The sequence below is a fragment of the Phaseolus vulgaris genome, chromosome 11, assembly GCF_051622355.1.
Source record: "Phaseolus vulgaris cultivar YP4 chromosome 11, ASM5162235v1, whole genome shotgun sequence".
NCBI lineage: Eukaryota > Viridiplantae > Streptophyta > Magnoliopsida > Fabales > Fabaceae > Phaseolus > Phaseolus vulgaris.
Genome location: NC_143508.1, coordinates 2931749 through 2956759, shown reverse-complemented (window position 1 = coordinate 2956759; position 25011 = coordinate 2931749). Strand labels below are relative to the sequence as shown.

The 25011-nt window shown below is 34.2% G+C and overlaps 2 protein-coding genes across 6 annotated transcripts; both read left to right on the top strand.

Moving 5' to 3' along the window:
- The first annotated feature begins 3338 nt into the window (after nt 1-3338).
- PRP40C (pre-mRNA-processing protein 40C) lies at nt 3339-21774 on the top strand. 3 transcript variants are annotated; one of them, XR_016517270.1, is made up of 18 exons: nt 3339-3542; nt 3734-3855; nt 3962-4053; nt 4183-4332; nt 5152-5782; nt 5886-6052; nt 6627-6664; nt 7628-7706; nt 7925-8395; nt 10394-10477; nt 11198-11338; nt 11455-11561; nt 18410-18492; nt 18602-18725; nt 19693-19836; nt 20520-20666; nt 21082-21204; nt 21299-21774. XR_016517270.1 is itself a non-coding variant. In XM_068639988.2 (17 exons), the coding sequence occupies exons 2-17, from the start codon at nt 3744-3746 to the stop codon at nt 21620-21622; spliced, it is 2934 nt and encodes a 977-aa protein (XP_068496089.2). In that variant the 5' UTR covers nt 3339-3542; nt 3734-3743; the 3' UTR covers nt 21623-21774. The 3 variants fall into 3 exon arrangements, 2 of the variants coding, with proteins under 2 accessions (XP_068496089.2, XP_068496163.1); XM_068639988.2 differs by lacking the exon at nt 18410-18492; XM_068640062.2 differs by lacking the exons at nt 3339-3542; nt 3734-3855; nt 3962-4053; nt 4183-4332; nt 18410-18492 and adding an exon at nt 4666-4793.
- Nucleotides 21765-24611, top strand: LOC137832361 (DNAJ heat shock N-terminal domain-containing protein). Of its 3 annotated transcripts, XM_090297166.1 has the most exons (3): nt 22885-22947; nt 23448-23580; nt 23909-24611. In XM_090297166.1, exons 2-3 carry the CDS (start codon nt 23566-23568, stop codon nt 24497-24499), a joined length of 606 nt encoding a protein of 201 aa, XP_090153292.1. In that variant the 5' UTR covers nt 22885-22947; nt 23448-23565; the 3' UTR covers nt 24500-24611. The 3 variants fall into 3 exon arrangements, with proteins under 3 accessions (XP_068496636.1, XP_090153292.1, XP_090153293.1); XM_068640535.2 differs by lacking the exon at nt 23448-23580 and having other exon boundaries at nt 21765-22947; XM_090297167.1 differs by lacking the exons at nt 22885-22947; nt 23448-23580 and adding an exon at nt 23674-23805.
- The last annotated feature ends 400 nt before the right edge of the window (nt 24612-25011 follow it).

Below are 25011 nucleotides of genomic sequence, written 5' to 3'. Positions count from 1 at the left end.
GAGACTTCTTCTTTTTAGGTTAAATCTTGTCATTCCAAAACAAGTTTGCACATTAACTTTCTTCCATTATTGTGGCCGAACAATTGGTATTTGTTAAGAAAGTTTGTTCATTTAATTAATAATATTGAATTTTTAAAATAATTAATTCATGGAGAAAGAATTACTCTTGTGAAGTTTCAATTTTTAAAATCATGTCCTTTGATCATTTAAAACAATTAACATTTCCTTGTTTTTTTTTATCTGTGATCAAACAGAAAAATCCATGAAATTATAAATCATTGATAACAGAAGTAGTCTTTTCAGTATAAATTATGTCATTTAAGTTCAATTTAATTTAAAATCTAATCTCTTATTTTTATTTATTATGTATTAAGAATTGAATAAATTTATTATATAAATTATACATACAGTTTAAACCATCTACCGTAATATAAATTAATTAAAATAGATGTGTTTAGAACAATATGATGCATTCGGCTCAATTTCTCTTCTCTTAACAAACTCATTTCTCAAAGCACTTCAAGCAGATTATGTGTCAAATAAAAGTATATGTTAGTTCAATTTTTTGTGTTAATAATATAAATACAATGTTAATATAATCTAACACACCATAAATGAGTTTTCTTTTATTATTTATTTATTCCACACACCATATCATCATCATTGGTCAGTATATACATAAACATACTATTATATTAATAATAGTTTAGTGCATTTAGTGTTATGATAAGCTACAAATTTTAATACCAATTTGTAAATTTAATAAAAAATATTAATATAATATCTATATTGTTTTTATATTTAATATATGTAATCTATAATCTAAATAAAAATAAAGTTAGAGAAACAATACAAATTAAATTTACATAAAAATAACTTTATTAACTAAAGTATGTATAATTATTTGTAATAAATAATTATTTTTTATAATTTTTTATAATTTCAAAATATAATTAAGTGTAACATAATTAGAGAAACATAATGATAAATAAAGAAAATAAATATGCATAATCAGAGAACATAATTTATATAAACATAATATTCCACAACATAAAATATATAATATAACATGTATGGTTTTAGTGGTACACATATAAAATAGTATCATTTTTTAATTATTTAAAATTTATAAAAATAAATATTTTCCTTTATTTCAATTATTATAAATAATATATTTTTTTATGACAAATTATAGACTGATGATATTTATATTTGATGTGTATAATATAAATATTCATGTAATTTTAAATGAATTTATCATTTCAACATATTATAAATATTAAAATAATATAGTGTGTTGTGTATATTCAAACAATGTGGGACTAGATCAATTATCTGAGTTTGGTATTTGCAAATATTAAACTAGGGAACTTCCTTGGTTGAATCAATGATGGAACTTCATTGGGTTGTTTAAGTTAATAGTAATATCACAAAATTATATGTATCCATATACAAGTTCACATACTTGTTGAAGTATTATTCAAAAAAATTAAGCTAATTTTTGTAGTTAGACAGGACCAATGGGTCAAGTTAATATAATTAAAAATAATTATTCTAAATTTTAAAAAAGTTAAAAAATTAAGTGAAATTAATTTTAATTTTTAGATGTAATGATTTCATATAGAAATTTTAATATATATAAAATATAATATTACCCTTATCTTTTAAATTATTATTATTAAATTCTAATAAAACTGGTCGTTCTAAAATTTGAGAACCAATCTAACACTATTTTATTTGTGAGTTAAAAAGAACGAGTCAAAAGGTTTTCTGATTTAATTTAGGTTGACATTTTTATAGTTTATTTTTATTGAAGACTACTTATATTATTTTTGTACAACTTCATGGTGAATGGTCACTTGTAGCTTAAATGTGAACAAACAAATTAAATCATAAATATTTATTCATTCAGAAATAATAAAAAGTATCATATAAAATAATTTTATTTTGAAAACATATGTTATTTTAAAACGATGTGATTTAGTTTACACATAATACTAAAAAAGGAATAATTAATCAAATCATAAAACCATCTATTTCATAAAAGTTTATAAGGGAGGTAGATCTTTAAAGACAATGAATAAGATTACTTAAAACAAAATTAGTCATCACACAAAGCTTATGATAATAGTTTTTTTTTTTAGAAAAATAACAAAAGTTGGTGATGTTTATCCAATCAAATAATAGGTTGAAAATTTTGGCATAAATATTTTTAAGGTAAAAAGCTCTAAAAATATCACAATATGATTTTTTTTTCCTTACACTTTGTTTGGTTAAAAGGAAGAAAAAAAAATGAGAAAAAAAAGAAAGAAATAAGTGAAACAAAGTGAAAAATATACATACTTTTTCAGAGGAAAATGATATGAAAAGAAAAATAATTATATTTAAAAAAAAGAGTAAAATTAAATAGGTATATAATTATAAAATTTGTCATATATTTATTAAATAGGTATATACAATCGTTTTTATATTTATCAATTCTATAGCAAACCAATAAAAGATAACATGAGTTATTATTTGATTATTTATGTTCACTTATTCAAACCTATGTTTATATTTTTCTAGTTATCAACAAAGGAGAACACTAATCAATAATGGGAAACTACACATTGAAGTTTGTTGTCAAATAGAATAATACTAATATAATTATCAAACATTATTATACTGAAGAAAGACACAATTTTAAAACATGTCAGTTTTTTTATGGTATCTGAATGAAAAGTAAAATATGTAGCAAAATTATATTTTTTTACTACTAAATAAGGTTTTTTGTTAGTCTATATTTTCTTCAAACAAACATCCTATTATTAGTAATTGAAGTATCAATGAATAATAATAAATTCATGCCATCTTTAAAGTGCATTTACTATAAAGTAAAATTGTTTTAAACATTAACCTGACATTATTTACAATTTCGAACTCAAATTTACCATAATCCCCAGACTCCATTCACCATAAAATAGTGAAGAACACAAATAATGTCTAAAACATGATAAATGTAAAATTTAAAACATTACTACACCAACAACAAATATCTTACTAAAAATCTTCACTAATTTGTAAGTTTCTGCTAAAAATTATCAACTTAAAACTCAATTAACAGGACATGTATATGTTTGTTTCACAAAATAAACTCTCAAAGGCAAAAGACAGTGCAAATTTTCTCTAAAACAAAACATAGCAACTTTAGGGTATTAATTTAGTGTTTGTGTTGTTTTAATGGAAAAACACCTTACTGATTTCTTGTTATAATTTTGTATACTTTTGTGAGAGTTAATAAAAAAGTTATTCTATTATGAAATAAAATTGTGATATATGAATAAGACTCACCGGTAGTACTGTGGTCCGAAGAAGCAAGCTAGGTAGCCCTAACCTAATTAAAAAATATACACATATACATAAAACCAAACCCATTTCCATTTTCTTCTCTTTCAACTCAAAACAAAACGTTCCCTCACTCACTCACTGCTCTTTTCGCTTTCAACTGTTTCCATCCAAATTCTACCTCGCGCCTTCTTCTTCCCTCTCCACACTCTCCACTGGTTCGTTATCATCCTTTCTCTCTCTCTCTCTGCTTTTTCTCTTCATTCTTTATTTGCTTTGCGTCAATTTTGTTCTCTGTTCGATTTTCGCAGCCCTATTCCTATCGCTTTTTAATTTACGATTCGCCTTTGTCAAAATTGTCGCGAGTTGCTTTGTTTCCGTCACCTAATGTCAATTGTTATGAACGCAGATCGGTTTCAATGGCTTCGCCGGCGTGGTTGTCGCACGAGGCGCCGCCACCTGTGTCCGGAGAAATGTCTCTTCCTGTGGCTTCTCCCACACCTAATTCCGCAAATGCAACTCCTTCTACCGGTAAACCTACTCCTCTTTTACGCTTTCGATTTATCTGATGTTATTTCTGCTGAGTCAATTCGAGCAACGGCTCATTCAAAATTGATTAATGCAACTGCGTTTGTAGCTCCGGCACCGGCACCGGCACCTCCATTTCCTTACGGTGTTCTTCAGAATGCCAATGCTTCGGGAAGCTCTCAGCAGTCTTCGGCACATAATGTCAGTATTATACCGAGTTATTTGCTTTTAGTGTATGGGTGTATGGTGATGTAATGCTGTATTTCAATCACAGTCGCGTGTTGTTACACATTACTCTGTTGGTTATATTTGTTTTTTTTTTTAATGCAGGTGATAAAATCCAATTCGATAGTGAATCCTGTAGTTTTTCAACCTCCAGTTCCTGGTGTCTCGTCGCATGCTGCTCTTTCATTTTCATATAATATTCCCCCGAGTGGTGCCGCTTTTCCTAGCAACCAGCAGAATACTCAATCTAGTAGTGTAAGTTCCTTACTCTATTCTTATTTTAAACTGTAGAGAGCAAGTTGCAAGATCAATTAGAGAGGAGTGAGTATGGGTGATTCCTTATTTTAGGGAAATTTGTGGAAACTCTTAGATATGCCTGTTTGAGTTGGTGGAAATGTTGGAATGAAGATCACTTGACACTTGATCAGTCTGACAACAATACGGGACAGTTGAAAGTGGTGGAGTGCAACTACTTTATTCCCTCTTCTACCGTGAAACTGAATTTAAAGTGAGATTTTCCTCAAACTACACCAAGCAACAAGTCATTAGTGGATATCAAAACCTTTTAATCCGTCACTTCACTTTTACCTCCCTTGCCATTTCACTTTCAAGTTTCAACCTACTCAAACAAGAATGATAATGACCTTTAAATGCTGAAGTGAACTAAGTGTCCATTGACCAAAGGTGGGCCTAGCTTGGACAGAAAATGTGCTAAGGTAAAATGAAATGCGCTTGAAGTATAGCATGCAAGTAACTTTAATATACACAAAATTTAATGTTATAATGAAGAAAATGGTTTTGTTGGTAGCATAGTGCATGGTGATGTATGTATAATAGCACAATGGGTTCTGTCTGTGCTACTTCTGCATTAGGCTTTTATGCAATAGTAGATAACAAAGTGATGTTGTTGCTTTCAAATGTGTGTGATGTGGGTACACTCTCAACCCAAAATAAATCATGGATATCATGTGGTGTATGGTAATGAATGTCTTCATGTAATTGGTACACCAATAATCTGACAGGAAAAAATCTCAACAATGATTATTTCCTCCTACTTATACTTGCTTATTGCAGGAAATATCGGATTCTGTTGCACAGGATGTTACTAAATTGTCATCTGCGTCAAGTACCCCACATTCTGTCCCTGCTCATACTTCTACACCCATAATGCCTCCCTCTGATCCTAATTATCGTCCAACTACTTCATGGATGCCCACTGCCATGTCTCTTCCTGTGCATCCTGTAATGCCTACTCCAGGAAATCCTGGCCCTCCTGGATTAGCATCATCTTCTATGATATCTATCAATCCTGCTGTTCCATCTACAGGAACAGATTCTTCCTCAGCAGCATTACTGAGACCAAACATGCCAATTTCAGCCATTGCATCAGATCCTACTAACCCTCTGAAAGGTTTACCCTATCCATCCATGCCTTCTATGGCTGCTCCCCCTCAGGGACTTTGGTTACAGACCCCACAGATGAGTGGTGTATTTAGGCCCCCATATCTTCAATACCCCGCTCCTTTTCCTGGCCCTTTTCCATTTCCAGCACGTGGTGTTACTCTCCCTGCTGTTCCAATTCCTGATTCTCAACCTCGTGGTGTTACACCTGTGAGTGGTGGCAGTAGCACTTTTTCACCTGCTTCCAGCAATCAGCTGAGGGGAACAACTGCTTTGCAAACAGAAGTTATTTCAGGGCCAGCTGGTATGCACAATGCAATGCTACTGCTCTTCTGAAATGCATTTTCTCATTGACATGTTTGAAAAGGGAAATCTCATCCCTAAAATTTGTTGTTTTGTGGTTGTAGATGATAAGAAGAAATTAAATGCTGTCATCGCCCCAAATGAGGATACTTCTAATAATGATCAATTAGAGGCCTGGACAGCCCACAAGACTGAAGCAGGAATTATATACTATTATAATGCCATGACTGGAGAATCAACATATGATAAACCTGCTGGATTTATAGGGGAGGTACTGATACTCGGTCCTGTGTTCTTTGCTGATCCTCTACAGTATTGTGTCCTTCATCACTAAATAATATTATTTTATATACTTTTTATACTCATGTACTGTTTTTATTGTACATAATTCAGTTAGTATTGTATGTTGGTTTGCTAGTAAGTGGGCTGTTAACTAACTACTTGTTATTGTATTATAAATAGTATTGTTGTATTGTGATACATAGATGAGGTAAAATTTCAGTTTCAGTACTATATCTCTTGTTCTCTCTCTCTCCCTTTTTTCTTCTCTGTTTTTTGGAGTGTGTTCTAACATTTATCATTACAAAAATTCTTTGATGTTCTCTATTTGTCAGTATCTAATATTTAATTATTTTAGATAAGGATACTGGCTACCCTAACCAATGGGAAAAGCCTCGGAGACCTGATATTTGTAGACTAAAACTGTAACTTCTAACTGAAGAAAGTCATATTCGATGCCTTATTTACTATCCAAAACCACCTGCTATTGTATGATGTAGTGTTTATGATCCTATATATTTTTCATCTTAATTCAGTTTATTGATGTTTTTTGGATGTGTATGCAGTCTCACCAAGTTTCCGCTCAGCCTACTCCAGTTTCAATGTAAGTTCATTGCATATCTTCTGGTGGCACAAGCCATCTTATTGTACAAACTAACTCTGAATTTATGCTGGGTCTTTTATTTTGTATTTTTCCTGCTGACTTTGTTTTAAGAGGCCTTGAAAAGGTGTCTTTCAATTTTTTAGTTTAATTCTTAGTTCTGTAGCAGGGAAAGAGGACAGTATAAGCTGGTAAAACTATGTGGGGGGGGGGGGGGGGGGGGGATAAATGATGATCCCCTTGGTCCCCTCTCCAGATGTCAAAATGAAGGGAATGAAAGGGAGGGTTAAATAATAACTATTCTACTTTATTATTTTTTGTGTTAAAACATGTGTGCTAAACCTTAACCCTTTGTTTGGATTGGATGAGAGGAAAGATAATGAAAAAGGAGAGAATTTGCAATTTAGCATTAGGACTTGGAGAGCAAAATTTGAATTCTTTAGTATTTCTCCCCTTTTTATTTTTATTTTCTACTCGATAAAATACAAAATTTCAAATTTTGATTTTTCTCTCCTTGTTTTTCTCTCTCCATCCAAACATAGGGTAAATGTGATTATTATGACTGAACATATTTCGTGAAGAATTGAATACACTGCAACCAATATTCCTAAGAAAGTTTCATGCCTTATTTAGAGATATGGATGAATTGATTGGTGTGGAAGGGTTCTATAATATAGACAAATCAATCTGATCCAATAGAATTTTTTGTGTCAGTACTGTTGGATTGAAAAGAAATCATAATTGCTAGATGTTTAACTGCATATAGTGTCTTGCTATGGTGCTGGGGGTATTACGAGATTCGTTGTTCATGGGTTAGGTGATTTTTATGTATTCCACTTACATTTGTAATTTCTTCTGTCTTAGTTGTCACAAGGTTATTCGCATGTTGGTGCTTAAAAAAAAGTTGTGTTATTATGACCAAAGAATCTTATCTTTTCATCTTTTTTTTTTTTTTTTTTGGAATAGGACGGATTTGCCTGGTACCGATTGGCTGTTGGTCTCTACAAGTGATGGAAAAAAATATTACTACAACAATCGAACCAAGGTACGGTTCCCATATTCACAAATCAATCAACTTTATTGTCTCAGTTTGTCTTGTTTACCTTTGAGTTCTTGTCTTTCTGGGTTGAACTACCAAGTTACACGCTGACATAATGTTGCCTGTACCATTTTTTCTAAATTGTTATTAACATTACTGTGAAAATTCATCTAATAGCTGAAGCTTTCTGAATTGTTTATTTTTTTCATTTTGTTGTATTTTAGACTAGCTGCTGGCAAATTCCAAATGAGGTGGCTGAATTGAAAAAGAAACAAGATGGTGATGTTACAAAAGATCAGTTAATGTCAGTTCCAAATAATAATGTATTGTCTGATAGAGGGTCTGGAATGGTTACTCTGAATGCTCCTGCTATTAATACTGGTGGTCGTGATGCTGCAGCTCTTAAACCCTCTAATCTACAGAACTCATCGTCGGCTTTGGATTTGATCAAGAAGAAATTGCAGGACTCAGGAACACCTGTTACTTCCTCTTCTATTCCTGCACCATCAGTACAAACAGGATCTGAATCAAATGGTTCAAAAGCAGTTGAATCTACCTCTAAGGGAATGCAAGCAGATAATAGCAAAGATAAACAAAAAGATAGTAATGGTGCTGCTAATGTTTCCGATACATCTTCAGATTCTGAAGATGAAGATAGTGGGCCTTCAAAGGAGGAGTGCATCATTCAATTCAAGGTATATTTGTCTCTTTCTTTGAGTCGTTGTAGTTCTTTTCGGTTGTTTTCTGCTATGAGGAATCCTACTCCTCCTGCACTGATCTCATCATTGATTGATAGCTAAGTTAAAATTATCATGTGAAATATAGCTCTCCCCCTCACTTTGCATTTTTTTCCACCCTAGGTTTATTATTCAATGTTACTTTTGTTTTGGATGTTATTTGCATAGTTGTTGTGATTATATTGTTTTTAAGAATTTTATCATTGAAAAGTTCATGAAAGACTGTTAAATTGCTGTTTATTTGTATTTAATTAAATTCTTTATTGCACCATTTCTGTAACAAATTAAAATTAAAATTGTTGGATCAAGTATTTCAGAATTTCGCTTTGTTCCAGAGTCATGGTGCACCCTAGTCCAGTTTCTCTTGGAGCCATAATTCCTTTTTAAGTTTTGTCAGGAAAGAAGGCTTGTAGCGTGGAATGATGGTCTCTATTTATATTTATGCTTCAGTGCAAATTTTATATTTTATTTTTCGTTCACGTGGATCTCCTTTGTTGACAAAGTGTATGGATTGTAAAGCTATTTTCTTATTTCCAACTAATAATTATTTATGTTTGGTGGCTAGCTTTCTTAGTAGTTTATGAAGGAGTGAGGAATCCTTACTCTTCCTCCTTTGGTAAGCTTGATTTTTCTTCAGTGAATAGGATTTTCTGTTATTGAATAATGATCATAAAGCATATATAATTACCTAAATAATGTATCAGTAAGAATATCTGTAAGAATTTTGATTGTTATTTTATTATTTACTTGTATAGATGGATGAAACAGTAAATGCGCCAAAAAGTAATTGCCAATATTCCTTATGCATATTCTTGTTAAATGAACTATGCTATGCTATCTATTTGTTTTAGAAAGTGTATTTGACTCTTTGGAAGTGGAGAATCCGTTCCTAGAAGTTATTGGGACTATGGTAATGTTATTAGATGGTGTTTCGAGTTTCCTATTGTGAATAACAAAAGGTATTGCTTTAACTGCAAACATAAAAATGAAATAGAAGGCATCCATGTCATCTAGAATAAAAGCTTATGGATGGGATTCTGGTGAGGGGTTTTCTAAGGCTTTGGAGTCTCCAATTACAATGGTTAGCTTTTGTGGTGGGCTTCTCCCAATTATCTTATTAATTCTTATCTAAGTCTTTCACCATGTCTCAGCTGCAAATGGGCAGCATGGGGGGTGACATTACCATTGCAATGTTTGCTTAGGTAGGACTAGTCAAAGGGTTAGTGCACAGCCAGATAGGTTGGGTACCAGGGCTGTGGAGCATAGTGGAATGTTAGGATAGGATCCAATTGCAAGGTATGAGATCATACATTGGAAATATGGATTCTTGTGTGGGTTTGTAATGCTGGGTCTCCAACTTTGAATGCAGTTTTAGAAGGCTCTATAGAAGAAAACAGGAGTATGGCTTGGGCTTAATCTAGCCCAACTATAAATGAAGTTAGTTACTACTAAAATTATTAGAGCCCTTATTTGTCTGGTTGCACTTAGCAAAGGGGAGAAGTCAGGGGACTTCTGGAAAGAAAGAAGAAGCTGACAAACTGCCCTGGAATAGTTCACATACTTGTATTTGAATTGTTTGGGGTGTTCTGACACCGGGTCCAGGCTTGAGCATGTGTTTTGTCTTGAAAAAAATCAATCTTTCCTCTCATTTCTCTTATCAGGGTAACAACTACAAAATTTCAAATATCACCTACAAAAGGAAGTTCTTAATTTTATGATGTTGAATTGAATCCCTTCTTACTGCCTTTTTACATAACTATAAAGTCCGCTAACATTTGTATAAAATAAGATTCACTGAATAATTGTTTGTGTTTGTCTTAAATCTGTTCTGTGTAACCAGTGTGTGCACCATAAAGTTGTAAACCATGATTCACTCTCGTAAAGTTGTAAACCATAATTCATTTTCGCTTTTGTTCATATCAAATAATTTGTTTATTGTGTTGGTTAATTTTGTAGGAGATGCTCAAGGAGCGAGGAGTGGCACCATTCTCTAAGTGGGAGAAAGAATTGCCAAAGATAGTATTTGATCCTCGTTTTAAGGTATCATGAAACTAAATATTTTTTAATATTTTGATTGGGAGCCAGTGGCCTTTCCTTCAACTGGGACTGTCATAGTAGTACATAAATTGTTCACTCACAGTTTTTTTCAATGCTGGAATTTCTATCAACTTTGTCTTAATTGTATCATGTGTGTTGCGGGAATGGTATCCCTGTTTAAGTTAGTAGTTTCACTTGATCAAGTTGTCAAGAAGTGAAAATGTAAAAACAAGAAACTTATGTGAAATTAAGTCTAATTTTTTGTATAACACGTGGTTTAGTGTAATTGATTCAAGAGTAAGTTCTAAATTCTGTCCATGTATGTAAATGTTTCATCTTAGGAGCCATATCAATATTATATCTTTCAATTTTAAAGAGTTTGCTGCTCCCACTGCCTAGTTTTTTGGGGGAAGAAAGGTAAATTTGTGCATCTTTGGGCTCTTGCAGGAAATTGTTCCTTGCCAAAATTATGTAGTATGGTTATCTTCTATGGCCTCCTTATGATTTTCAGCCCATGGTTTCTTTAGGGACAGTTCTCTGATGGACATGCATATGGGCTAGAAAACTTTTGGAGACAATATACCTAGCTTTAAAATTGTCTATTCTTTTTGGAACGTGTCTTATCCCCAAGATTGTATTTTCTTGTATCTTATTATATTTCCACGTTTTGGCTTGTTTATGTTGTCATGCAAACTTTTTATTATATATAATGTGTCATTACAGGCCATCCCAAGTTATTCTGCTAGGAGATCCTTGTTCGAGCATTATGTTAAAACTCGTGCAGAAGAAGAACGCAAAGAAAAGCGGGCTGCACAGAAGGCTGCAATTGAAGGATTTAAGCAATTACTGGATGAAGCCTCAGAGGTTTATATTGCCTTATTTTGATGCTCATTCATACTAATTATTCTTGCACTGTACAGTCTAACCGTCTTCAATCTGTGGAACTTCTAAATGCTTATACAATTTGATTTTTTTTTCAGGATATTAATTACAATACTGATTATCAAAGTTTCCGGAAGAAATGGGCAAATGATCCACGGTTTGAGGCATTGGACCGCAAGGAGCAAGAGCACCTATTGAATGATAGGTGCCACTTTGCATTTTAATAGGATATTCCGTTTGGTTTCTCTCATTCTTTTGCATGTGATGTTTTCACATTCACATCATCCTTTCCATTATATTACTTATTTGATTTGTTAATTTTCACACTAGTCATGCTTTTGGATCTCCTAGCCTAGGAATAGAGGTGGTCTATCATATCACATGATGCTTTTGTGCAAGTTGTGTTTGGAAGTCTATATTTCTATCTGTCATTCTTAGCATGGATATCGAATAGGTCATTTTCTTTTTCATTCCTTGGATTTTGTGAACATTCATCATGGATGTTGGGCATACAAAGTATAAAAGGTCCCTACTTAATCTTTCTTAATAAGTCTTAATAAGTGGACTTTTAAGCATAATTCAACCTTACAAAACTGGTTTGTAAGGTAAGATTTGCATTCACTTATATACTATGAATTGGCCTCATCTCTAACTGACTTGGGATTTTCAACATGAGACTAAGTTGAAAGGAATAGAAAGAAATAGAAGAAGGAATGTATTTCTGATGTGTCTTACAAATGTGATTACAGTCTCTATTTATAGACTGTTTTACAATCTACTTAAGGAAGGAAATAAAGACAATTATAATGGTTGTTTAAAGCTGTACAAATCAAATAAAATCAAATCACTAACAAATCTCTCCTAATAAATATAAATGGAATCTGCACTTAATTACAGCATAATTCTCCTGATTATGCAACACTCCCCCTCAAGTTGGTGAATGTATATCTATCATTCCCAACTTGCAAGTAAGATCTTCGAATTGTTTTGTGGGAAGTCCTTTAGTAAACATATCTGCCAATTGTAGTCTTGACGGGATGTACTCCGTGGCTATAAGACCATCATCCAACTTCTCCTTAATAAAGTGTCGGTCTATCTCTACATGCTTTGTTCGATCATGTTGAACAGGATTGTGTGCAATACTGATAGCAGACTTATTATCACACGCCAAGCCCATAGGAGCTTCATATTTTATTTTAAGGTCATCAAGTATGATCTTCACCCATAATAGTTCACACACCCCTTGAGCCATGGCTCTAAATTCTGCCTCTGCACTTGATCTTGCAACTACATTTTGCTTCTTGCTCCTCCATGTCACCAGATTTCCACCCAAGAACATGCAGTAGCCTGTGGTGGATCTCCTATCAACAATCGATCCTGCATAGTCAGCATCAGTATATACTTTCATGGATAAGTTTTCCCCTTTTTTGAATAACAATCCTTTTCCTGGGGAGGCTTTTAAGTACTGAAGAATTCTATCTACTGCCTGTGAGTGTCTTTCCCTTGGATCATGCATAAATTGGCTAACCACACTAACTGCATAGGCTATGTCTGGCCTAGTGTGTGATAGATAAATGAGTTTCCCCACAAGTCTTTGATATTGTGTCTTCTCCACTTTTGGGTTTTCCTCATCATTCCCAATCCTATGATTTTGCTCTATTGGCACTCCAGTGGGCTTACAACCCAACTTACCAGTCTCTTTGAGAAGATCAAGGATGTATTTTCTTTGAGAAATAAAGATGCCCTGTCTTGAGTAAGCAACTTCTATCCCAAGAAAGTACTTCAGCTTCCCAAGATCCTTCATCTCAAATTGAGCAGCTAGTCTCTCCTTCAAATTTTGTTTTTCAATCTCATCATCACCTGTAATAATCATATCATCTACATAGACCAAAAGTAGAGTGAGTTTACCATTCTGAGAATGTTTTATAAACAGAGTATGGTCACCTTGGCTTTGTCGGTACCCCAAAGATACCATAGCTTGAGTAAACCTTCCAAACCAAGCACGAGGTGATTGTTTAAGACCATACAAGGCCTTCTTAAGTCTGCACACCTTATTTTCTTCATTGACATTACCATAACCCGGTGGAATCTCCATATATACTTCTTCCTCCAAGCATCCATGCAAGAAGGCATTCTTAACATCAAACTGATGCATCTCCCAATCAAAGTGCGCTGCCAAGGAGAGAATAATTCTGACTGTATTCATTTTTGCTACTGGAGCAAAAGTTTCCTCATAATCGATCCCATAGGTTTGAGTGTACCCTTTTGCAACTAACCTTGCTTTATATCGATCCAACGTGCCATTAGACTGATACTTCACTGTGTATATCCACCGGCAACCCACTGCCTTCTTATCCTTTGGTCTCTCTACAATCTCCCAAGTCTCATTCTTTTCTAATGCCTTCATTTCTTCATTCATGGCTCGAACCCAGTTCTCATCCTCTAAGGCTTCTTGTACTGATGTAGGGATTCTAATAGAATCAATAACTGAAAGAAAACTCTGGTGCTGCATAGAAAGTTTTTCTGTAGACACAAATTGAGATATAGGATATTTGGCACAAGATCTTTTTTCTTTTCTCAAGGCAATAGGTAAATCATCTAGGTTAGTTTTAAATAAGTGGCAGTCAGGACGGCTTCCCCCCAGTAAGATTTTGGAACAGACATTTGGAAAAGTAAAGCTCTAGTTACCTCAAGGAGATGGCGATTTTTTCTTTCAGCAACCCCATTTTGTTGAGGAGTGTCCACACAGGTTAATTCATGAACAACTCCATTTTCCTGAAGAAACTTTGAAAGGTTCTGGTTGACATATTCTCGTCCATTATCAGAACGTAATCTCTTAATTGGACTTTCAAATTGTGTTTGAACCATTTTGTAAAAATTTACAAACAAGTGAAAAACTTCAGACTTATCTTTCATAAGGAATATCCAGGTAACGCGAGTACAATCATCAATAAATGAAACAAACCATTTTGCACCCGAGATATTAGGAATAGATGAAGGTCCCCATACATCAGAATGAATAAGATCAAAAGGTTTTGAACTTCTATTATTATTCGAAGGAAAAGTTGTTCTATGGTGTTTAGCAAACTGACAAACATCACAATGAAAAGACTCAACCGATAATTTTGTAAATAAAACAGGAAATAAGGATTTTAGGGTACTAAAAGGAGGATGTCCAAGACGTCTGTGTTGAAGCCATATTTGAGAAGATGACCAAGATTCAGTGCCTTGCTGAAGACTAGAAGTGTGTGCCTGTAGTTTAGCACATTTTTTAGTTTCTTCCTGTTGTAAGTAATATAACCCGCCCTGCTCTTTAGCAAGTCCAATTGTCTTCCCCGTGGCAAGATCCTGAAAAACACAATGGGAAGGAAAAAATGTCACTGCACAATTTAAATCTTGGGTAATCTTATGAATTGACAAGAGGTTATTAGATAGGTTGGGAACATGAAGCACATTTTTTAAAGGGAAGGAAGGTTGAAGGTGGATATTACCACGACCAGTAATGGGGGTATTGGAACCATTAGCTACAGTAATATGTTGGTTATAAGACAAGACATTGTAGGATGAAAAATAAGAGGAATGAGGTGTCATATGATCAGTAGCACCAGAGTCTATAATCCAGATATTCTCAGTACCAGAAGCATTAAAGGATAAGAAACTAGAACTCTTACCACTCATGGTTAAAGAACAAGAGCTAGTCTTACTAAGAGAGTTCATGAGAGCTCGTAAACGTTCCAACTCTTCTTTGCTGAGTGAGGGGACCTCCTCTGCTATTTGAGGGAAAGGTAAGGTCGTACTTTCAGAGTCAGATGATGCTTGATTAGCATGCCTTTGTATGGTACCTTTGAATCCTCCAATACGTTCCAAGACCTTCTCCTTTCCATGAAGTTTGAAGCATCTTTCCTTAGTATGACCTGTCTTTTTACAATAACTGCACCAACGATCTTCACGATTAGCCTTTGTGGGAGGCTTTCCAAATGAAGGAAATGAACCTTTTATAGGTCCCTTGCCAGTCGCCATAGCTGAACTATCACCAGAGTTGTTAGTACTTAGAGCTGAACTATCAACGGAGTTGCCCCCATCCAACATTACTAACCTCCGAGTTTCTTCCCCTCGTACAATGTGAAAAACCTCTGAGAGAGAAGGGAAATTTTCCTTTCCCAAAATCTGAATCCTAATTGGATCAAATTCAGGGTTTAATCCAGAAAGAAATTTAAATATGCGTACCTTTTCAAGAAATTGTGTTAGTGCAATACAGTCATCTGTGCACTTCATCTTCAAATTTTGATATTGATCTAATTCGATCCATAAACCATTCAACATACCATAGTAGTTTGTTACTGAAAGGCTCCCTTGGCTGGTATGAAAGATCTTGTTTTCTATCTCGTACCATGCTGCAGTATCTTTTTTCATGGAGTATGTTTGACAAAGGTTTTCCCAAATCTCCTTAGCAGTGGAGAAGAACATACAATTTCGGCTAATCTCTGGCGTCATAGAATTCCATAACCAGGTCATGATAAGAGAGTCTTCATCGTCCCAGTCTTCATATTTCGAATCAGTTTTGGCTGGAGGGTTCCCTTCTAGGTGACTCAATTTCTTCCTTCCTTTGAGAGTAGCACGAACCAACTGGGCCCATTGCAGGTAGTTGTTTCCATCGAGACGATAACTGCTTTGCAACATCGGCAAATCATTGGAGCTAAGAGAGGTTGTGTTGTTAGTTGCCATTGGTAAGAGTTGACCGAAACACGACAAAACTGGAGGTGATTTTTGTTTGAAAAAAAATGCTGGAAAAAAAAAATTTCAGCAGCAGCGGTCAACGGCGGAGGTCGGCGTCGGAGGTCGGCACGTCGGTTACGTCGGTCGGCACGTCTGTCAACGTCGGTCGGCACGTCTGTCAACGTCAGTCGGCAGCGGCGGTCGGCTACGTCGGTCGGCAGCGGAGGTCGGCTACGTCGGTCAACGTCGGGCAGCAGCGGAGGTCGGCTACGTCTGTCGGTAGCGGAGGTCGGCGTCGGAGGTCGGCAGCGGAGGTAGAGGTCGGCTATAGAGGTCGGCAGCGGAGGTAGAGGTCGGCTATAGAGGTCGGCAGCGGAGGTAGAGGTCGGCTATAGAGGTCGGCAGCGGTAGTATTTGCAGCAATAAAGGCTGCCTAGAAAAGTATTTGCAGCAATGAAGGCTGCCAAAAAATTGTAGAAACAGAGTCTCCCAGATCAGGAGCTCTGATACCAAGTTGAAAGGAATAGAAAGAAATAGAAGAAGGAATGTATTTCTGATGTGTCTTACAAATGTGATTACAGTCTCTATTTATAGACTGTTTTACAATCTACTTAAGGAAGGAAATAAAGACAATTATAATGGTTGTTTAAAGCTGTACAAATCAAATAAAATCAAATCACTAACAAATCTCTCCTAATAAATATAAATGGAATCTGCACTTAATTACAGCATAATTCTCCTGATTATGCAACAGACTATCTATATATATATATATATATATATATATATATATATATATATATAGGTGGTCTGATAGTGGCCCGATAGGCCCATAAAACTCTCAATAGGATAGACTCTAAATGTCTCTAATACCATATTAAGAAGTGAACTTTAATCATAACACAATCTTACAAAACTGGTTTGTAATTTGAGGTTTGCACCTACTTATATATTATAAATTTATCTTATTTCTATTCGATGTAGTAGGATCTCTAACAATAAGCATGTTTTCTAATCGAATTATGGTAGTATTCTTTAATGGAAAACAAGTTTCTGGGGTCTAGTATTCAACCTGGGAAGAGATTGAATTACCTACAAAGTAGCCACTGTTTGATACAGTATCATGTCTGTTGCACATTGCAAAAATTTGTTAAATGCATATCCATTGACTTAGAAATACGAAAGATAATGCTGGGAGCCACTTAGTCCGAAAATCGGATAGGGTTGATTGAAAACCTCAAAATTGTGATGATTGATGACAATATTTGATGCAGTTGAGTTTTACGAAGCCTTTCTTGGTGATTTAAGAGTCTAATTGCATGCCAAATAGTGGATTTTCACCTTGTTTTGGAATCACCCAATTCTGAGTTTTGTAACATGAGTTACATCCACACCTTAGTTAGGTCCGAAATTCATTGAGGCTAAGAAGAATCCTCATCAATATCAAAAGTTGTGCTATACATGTTAATCTCTTGATTAAATTAAGCAACATCCTGGAACTAGGATTTATCTATTGATCTGCCTTGAACTCATGGGATCAAGGTTACTGCATGGAATGGGTTTTGATTGGTGCTATTGTGCTTTTTATGGACTTCAGGTTGATAGTGTTAAAAGAAGGAAAAATGTTAAGGTTGTTCAGCTTAATTAGGTACAGATCAAAATATTGGTTGAGAATGTTAAATGTAAATAATCAATACATACTTGCTTGGCAGTAGGGCTGTTCACGAGTTTACAATATAATTATTTGATAGTTGTATCAAAATGTAATTGTAATCTGGTTGGATTAATTCAGATTTGGTAGAGCAATGAATCCAATCCAACCCAACTCAACCCAAACAATTCTAATCAGGTTGAGAAACGGGTGTAATGAAACACAACCAATGAACACCTCCTACTTGGTAGTCTTATGGTCTTATATATTTATTTATTTTTAGAATTAGGTGCATTTTTTTTTTCATTTCCCACCCTCTTGCCCTACAAATTTTACCAGTTATTTGGGAACGCAAATGCAATATTTCCTTTGTTAACCATCTTTACATTCTACCTTCTGTTCCAAGGATGATTCCCAAGAGAGGGGATGATATTTTAATGTAGCTCAGTTTCTTTTACCAAGTAGGCATAAAGACAAAGGAATCATACATCTCTTGCATGTTTGTTTCTTTTCTTCTTTCTATATGGCATTTGTCAAAAATGAATGGCATCTTTCCAGCCAATCCTTTTGATTTTTGTTATTCAAAATTTGGTGCATCCAACTCGGGGAAGTTCTTAACTCTGTGTATATGTACTGCTTTGGTTTGGATCCTCATTTGCATTAATATTGAACTTTTTCCTAGACAGAGAAATGATTTCTGTTGTAATCCTTGAAAGCAACTTGAGTCAGCAGGTAGTAGGCTAATGACAGACTCTCGCATTCACTGTGGGTGTGTCCTTATGCCCTCTGAACTCTTTGAATTTGCATGGTAGATGGCTTTTTTTATCAAATGCAGTGTTTACAGAGTGCTGGTTGACGGGTTCCTCTTTGTGTTTCAGAGTATTTCCTTTGAAGAAAGCTGCTGAAGAAAAGACTCAAGCAATGCGTGCAGCTGCTGCAGCCAGTTTTAAGTCAATGCTTAAAGATCGTGGGGATATATCTTTCAACTCACGTTGGTCCAGGGTATGTGTGTTGTAAATTAGTGTTGACATTTTATTTCTGCTTTTTAGATGCAGGATTTGAAACGCATTCTAGTGCTGAGATAATATTATGTAATTTTCTTTCAAGATGACAAACATGCGAGCTTGTGTAATTTTTTAAGTTGTCTCCTTATGAGTTAATTTCTTAACTTATACATGTTAGATCTCGGTCATTAGTTTTTACTCGAGTTGATGCCTGAAAAAATGGGAGGGATCAAGTCTTACTTCACAAGTGGCTGTGTTTTTTTTTGGATTTGAATGAAATGTTTTGGGTTATATGATAGCAGGCTGAAAAGTTTGTTTTCTATGCTACTGAGAATGATATTGGCTGTAACAAAATCAAGTGTTGATTTTCTCAATAATCATTATTTATTTAAATATCACCGTCTCACACGTACAGGGGCTCAATATATTCGTAATTGTTTTTAGGGGTATATTAGCAAGCTGAGATGCTCTTGGGTACGACTTGCTAATGTTCTTTTTCTGATTGAGCCTTTCTAATATCTTCCTTTTAAAAAACAAGGAGGATATGTTAGCAAGTGTTGGAATTAGGAATATTTTAGGAGAATAATAACTTCTTTAATGTTTATTGTTCCAAGTAGCCTATATATACTCATGGTATAGCTAGGGTCAATGAATCTTAGGTAATTGTGGTATCTTAAATTCTTCTCTCGTTAGATTCTTTGGCATTGATTATTTTTGTAGTGCTCCTGAATAAGTTCATTATGCTGGGCAAAAAAACAATCAATCACATTTAGAAAGTTTTCCTTTCTCATTTTCTCACAAGCTTCAACTTCAGATTTGTTAATATACTTTCAAAGTTTGATAATTAACTCGTTTTAGAAACAAGTTTTAGTATACATGTAAGTGTAACTTTTGAATGTGGCATATGGATTTCTCAAATTTTCTGTGACTTGTTCTTCCTAATCTATAATCTTCTGTGGATACAGGTTAAAGAAAGTTTAAGGGATGACCCAAGATATAAATCTGTGAGGCATGAGGATAGGGAAGTTTTGTTCAATGAGTATTTATCTGAACTGAAAGCTGCAGAATACGCCGCAGAAAGAGAGACCAAAGCTAAAAGGGAGGAGCAGGTATCTGCCGGTTAATATGCAATGATTGCCTTTTTAAATGAGCAAATAAGTTGCTTAATAGAAACGAGAATAGCTGTCATCTACTCTTTTTCCGTATTATCATTGTTATTGGTGCCCAGTATGTTCATGGTGGGTAGAGGCTTCTGAACTGCACATTTTTAGCTCATTGGAAGTGTACTTTTGTTGTAGTGACTTTTATTTTGGGTATTGAAGTGTCTTTTATTCATTATTTTTCTTTTTTATAATGGTCTTTTTTCCAGTTAGTTCATGAATGTCGGTAAATAAATAAGAAGTCCTTGAAAGTAGTTTCCTTTTTTAAATATTCATCCTTCGTTTCAGATAGGTCCCTACATATTGTCATTGAAATGCAATTTAGTCTATACACTAAATTGTATTTTGATGATAACACACAATGACTAAATTGCATTTTAATGGTGAAATGCACGAACCTACTTAAAATGAAAGATGAATGAGAGATGGATGTTACTTTCAGGGACTTTATTTTAATTTATTTTAACTCCAGGACTAAATTGAAACCTCTATATATACTTTCAAGGACCAAATTGACCTTCCTACCTATTTATTTTTGTATAGATGTGCTCCCATAACAACTCATTTTCATTACTTTTTGTGATGTATTGATTTTATAAAGCAAGTTACAGGAAGTTGCAACTATTTTACAGGACAAGCTCAGGGAAAGAGAACGAGAGCTGCGCAAAAGGAAGGAAAGAGAAGAACAGGAAATGGAGAGGGTGCGACTAAAAATTCGAAGAAAGGAGGCAGTTACTTCTTTTCAAGCTTTACTGGTGGAGATAATCAAAGATCCTCTGGTATAGATTTCTTTTTTGTGGAAGGGCTACGGAAATTGTTTTCAAAATCTATAATAATCAACTTAACACTATCCCCCAATCTGAAAGGATTAGAATGTGTGTAGTGCCTCTGGATTTACCTTACTTTTGTTGAGTAATGATATCTTCTCGGCTTTATTCTCCCATTTCTGGCTCATCGCAGTTCAGTACCATCTTGAATGTAAGATTAATGTGCATTCCGTAATTAGAAGGCTTTTATTAAAAAATAGATGAGAATTAGATTAATGCGAGTGAGTTTTTCTGACACTTGATTGCTTAAGATTGCTCACTTGTAATTTTCTTATTTACTAGGAACTTGGCTGATATTGATGATTAATTTTATCCCATTTTCTTTTATTAATGTAAAATTAATGGCATTTATGTACTTTGTTCTTAGGCATCATGGACGGAATCCAAGCCTAAATTAGAAAAGGATCCTCAAGGACGCGCAACTAATCCTGAACTTGATTCTTCTGATACGGAAAAGTTGTTTCGGGAACACGTGAAGATGCTTCAGGAGGTAAGTGAACAATATATGAGGTAGTGGTTTTGTTTGTATGCCATTCACTTATATGTCCCACTCCTAACACCGGTGACCATTGTGATTTGGCCAGCGATGTGCTCACGAGTTTAGAGTTCTGATAGCTGATGTATTGACTTCCGATGCTGCATCTCATGAAAATGACGATGGAAAAACAGTGCTTAATTCTTGGTCTACAGCTAAGCGAGTTCTAAAATCTGATCCAAGATATAACAAAGTTCCAAGAAAAGAAAGAGAAGCATTGTGGCGGCGGTATGCAGAGGACATGCTGCGGCGCCAAAAGGCATCTCATTCACACGATTCCAGGGAAGACAAACATAGTGACGGTAGAGGTAGAAATCCTCTAGAATCTTCCAAATATCCATTGCAATCTGGGAGATCGCACGACCGAAGATAATTCTTTTTGTAACTCCTCTCTTACTCTTTATCAATTCTCCCTTTAGTTTGACGTTAGAACATAATTATATATTATCAGTTCGTAATACTGTTTACACTTTACTTTCAACATTATTGAGAGCAGTGCCCCCATATCCTTTCTCACTTTTCAAATCACTTTCTTCCCTCATTCAAACCAGATGCATAAAGATTACTTTATCCTCTCCACGCGGTTAATCAATGATAAAGACATTAAATGGTAAACTTTCTAATTTATTTTTATGTCACTTTAACTGTTCAATTTATTTTAATTATAACATAATTTCATTGTCAAATAATTTGAATTGGAACATATACTTGGGTCATTTTTTTAATTTAAATGTTCAAAATGATGTTCGTAATAAATATGCATTTAAATACGTGCATGTATTCCTCCAACTCAGGAAAATTATATTTATATATTTTTAAAATCTTAAAACTCAATTATATAATCAAATATATATTACTGATTTAATTTAATGTTATATGTTGTTTTAATGGGAAAATACCTTACTATTTTGTTTTAAAAAAATTGAATACTTTGGTGAATAAATAGAAGATATTTACTATTTTTACGTTATTCTTTGTTATTAATTAGAAAGAGTTATTAAAAAATATTTTTTTTATGAAATAAAATTATATATATGAATAAGACTCACTGGTCTAAGTTGGTGCAATTTTTTTCTCCAACTTCATAATTTTTTCATGCACCTCCATAAATCTTTTAATTTCAAAACTATTTTTCGACAGAAGATGGAGGGTTTATTTTTTTATTTATTTTCAAATTATATAATTTGTATATTTTCCAAACTCTATAATTCTAAAGTTCGTAGATTCGAAAAACCAAATACTTATTTTAATAATTAAGGAACTTATTACACATAATATTAAGTAAATGATTGATAATATTTCAAAGTTATATCAAATATGATGGGATAGAAAGAAGATATTCGTAGGTGGGAAATATTTTTTTTTATCATTAGGAGGGGAAATGTTTACATGATATAAATTAAATTCAAAATAAAAATATGTTAGTTTCATGTTAAATAAAAATTATTTATATATGTATATATATCATTTCAATTTTAATATATTTTTGTCACAAAATAATTTTCTCCAAAAAAGTTAAGAAAAACATGGATTATTTACTCTAATTTAATTTATTAAAAAATTGACGAAATTTCCATTATACAAAATTTATATATAAAATTCAACCTAATGGAAGAGAAAGTGTTAAGAGAGTGGAAACTGCAGAAGAAGGAGCGGAAAAAAGGTCATAAATCACAGATTGAACACCTCCGATTCCGGGTACGTACTCCCATTTATTATTTGTTTACTTCTCCAACGGTGTCGTTCAAGTTTTGTGTAACGTTGCTTTTGTTTTTCTTATAACGGGGAATCGTAACCAACAAATCCCTTTTCGTTTGCGTTTACCGTCTCTGTGTGAAGAAGATTTCCCCTTCAACATAACACTCTCTGTTGATTCTTTTAATTTCATCATATGTGGATTGATTGGTTCTGTGTTCTTGGAAATTTGTATTTCTGTAATGCCACGCATATATGTTTGATTGATTTTGTGTTCCTCCACTTAATATTGTATCGCTTGGGATATATACTTGATTTGATATTTTTGCTTCTGGACTTTGTATTGTGTTATTGGGATCCTAATTATCGTCCAACTACTTCATGGATGCCCACTGCCATGTCTTTTCCTGTGCATCCTGTAATGCCTACTCCAGGAAATCCTGACCATCCTGGATTAGCATCATCTTCTATAATATCCATCAATTCTGTTCTTCCGTCTACAGGAACAGATTCTTCCTCAGCTGCATGCATTACTGAGGAAGCCATGGACAAAGAAAGCCGTGGACATATATAACTTCCAAATTGCAATATAAGATTTCTTTATTGCAGGATGGTGCGAAGATGTTGTGCAGACATGTATAACTTTTCCTGAATTGATTTTAGCTTATAGAAAAGCTCAATGCATTATTTTAATAAATTCTTCTCTTATAAGTGCATTGTAAGAAATTTGTGCAAATTAGAGCATACTATGTTTTGAGAACTGCAATGGAGTTTGAAATAGCGTTGGTTTAAAATACACTTCAAACACTGATTCAATTGGATTCCATATATTGGTTCCAAGCAAGAGAGTTTGTGATATATGTATGGTTTAAGACTTTTAAGTATTATATTTAATTAGATTTGTACGTTCTGTGATATTACTATGACTATTTGCTTGTCTCTGATGTTTATCTGTTGAACGCAGACAACCTTTCACTGTCAGTGGTTTGAGCTCAAGCAACATCAAAAAATGCTTCTGGACAACAATGCGATTCAGGAAACCCATTATGAGGTTCTCAATGTCAAAGAAGATGCAAATTATGAAGAAATTCGTGCCAGTTATCGCAGTGCTGTACTCAGCTTCCATCCTGATAAGCTATTGAAGACGTCAGAGACATCTAGCACTAATCAAATAGATGGAGAGAGATTCCTCAGAGTACAGAAGGCCTGGGAAATTCTGAGTGATTCAAGCTCCCGCTCGCTTTATAATAACGAGCTGCGAAGAACAAGGCAGGATTTCTTGGCCGCCGAAGTTGCCGAAGTTGCAGAAGATTTGAGCTTAGATGATATGATGGTTGAAGATGCTGGAGAAGCATTGGAACTGTTCTATCAATGCCGATGTGGTGATTACTTCTCTGTAGACTCATTGGAATTGAAGAAAATGGGATATTCCTTAGTGAGGGAAGGAAGTGGGATATCTATACTCAATCTTGATACTTTACCAGGTTCAGTAATTCTTCCATGTGGATCTTGTTCCTTAAAAGCTCGTCTCCTAATCAGTATGGATGACAGTTGAAATCAAATCATTACCAATTTTTTTGTATGAATACTGAGATTGAATACTGCCTTTAATTGGGTAAATTTCCTGGGGCAGAAATCTGGAATAGAACGCAGTGATATTTGTTTCAGATTAGCTATACCAAGTAAGTCACCTCATCAAACCTAAGAAGCTTAGACACGGCACGGACACGGAAATACGGTTAAACTGAAAATTATAGGACACGTGATACGGCTATATATAAATTAAAATGTAGTAATATATTTTGTTATATAAAAAAAAATCAAGAAAAACATAATGTTTAACTTTTACTTTTTGGAGATTTTAATATTTTGTTTGAGATTTTATCAGATTTTATCTGAGATTTAGTGTGGAAGAGAAGAGGTTTTTAAAACACTGAATCGCGTCTTTTTTTTTTGGCTTTTCTGGCGTGTCCAAGGAGGGAAACGTGTGGCGTATTCAGAAAGAGGGTCGTTTCCGGCTCAATAAAAAGCGTCTGACACCGTATCGGACACGCTTTCGCCGCATCG

Bases quoted from the DNA above. Each gene is read 5' to 3' on its own strand.
- PRP40C (XM_068639988.2), top strand. From the start codon at position 3,744: ATGGCTTCGCCGGCGTGGTTGTCGCACGAGGCGCCGCCACCTGTGTCC. The intron at 6,665-7,627 runs GTAAGTTCATTG...TTTTTGGAATAG, and splicing joins CAGCCTACTCCAGTTTCAAT to GACGGATTTGCCTGGTACCG. The intron at 8,396-10,393 runs GTATATTTGTCT...TTAATTTTGTAG, and splicing joins AGTGCATCATTCAATTCAAG to GAGATGCTCAAGGAGCGAGG.
- LOC137832361 (XM_068640535.2), top strand. From the start codon at position 22,858: ATGGAAGAGAAAGTGTTAAGAGAGTGGAAACTGCAGAAGAAGGAGCGG. The intron at 22,948-23,908 runs GTACGTACTCCC...TGTTGAACGCAG, and splicing joins TTGAACACCTCCGATTCCGG to ACAACCTTTCACTGTCAGTG.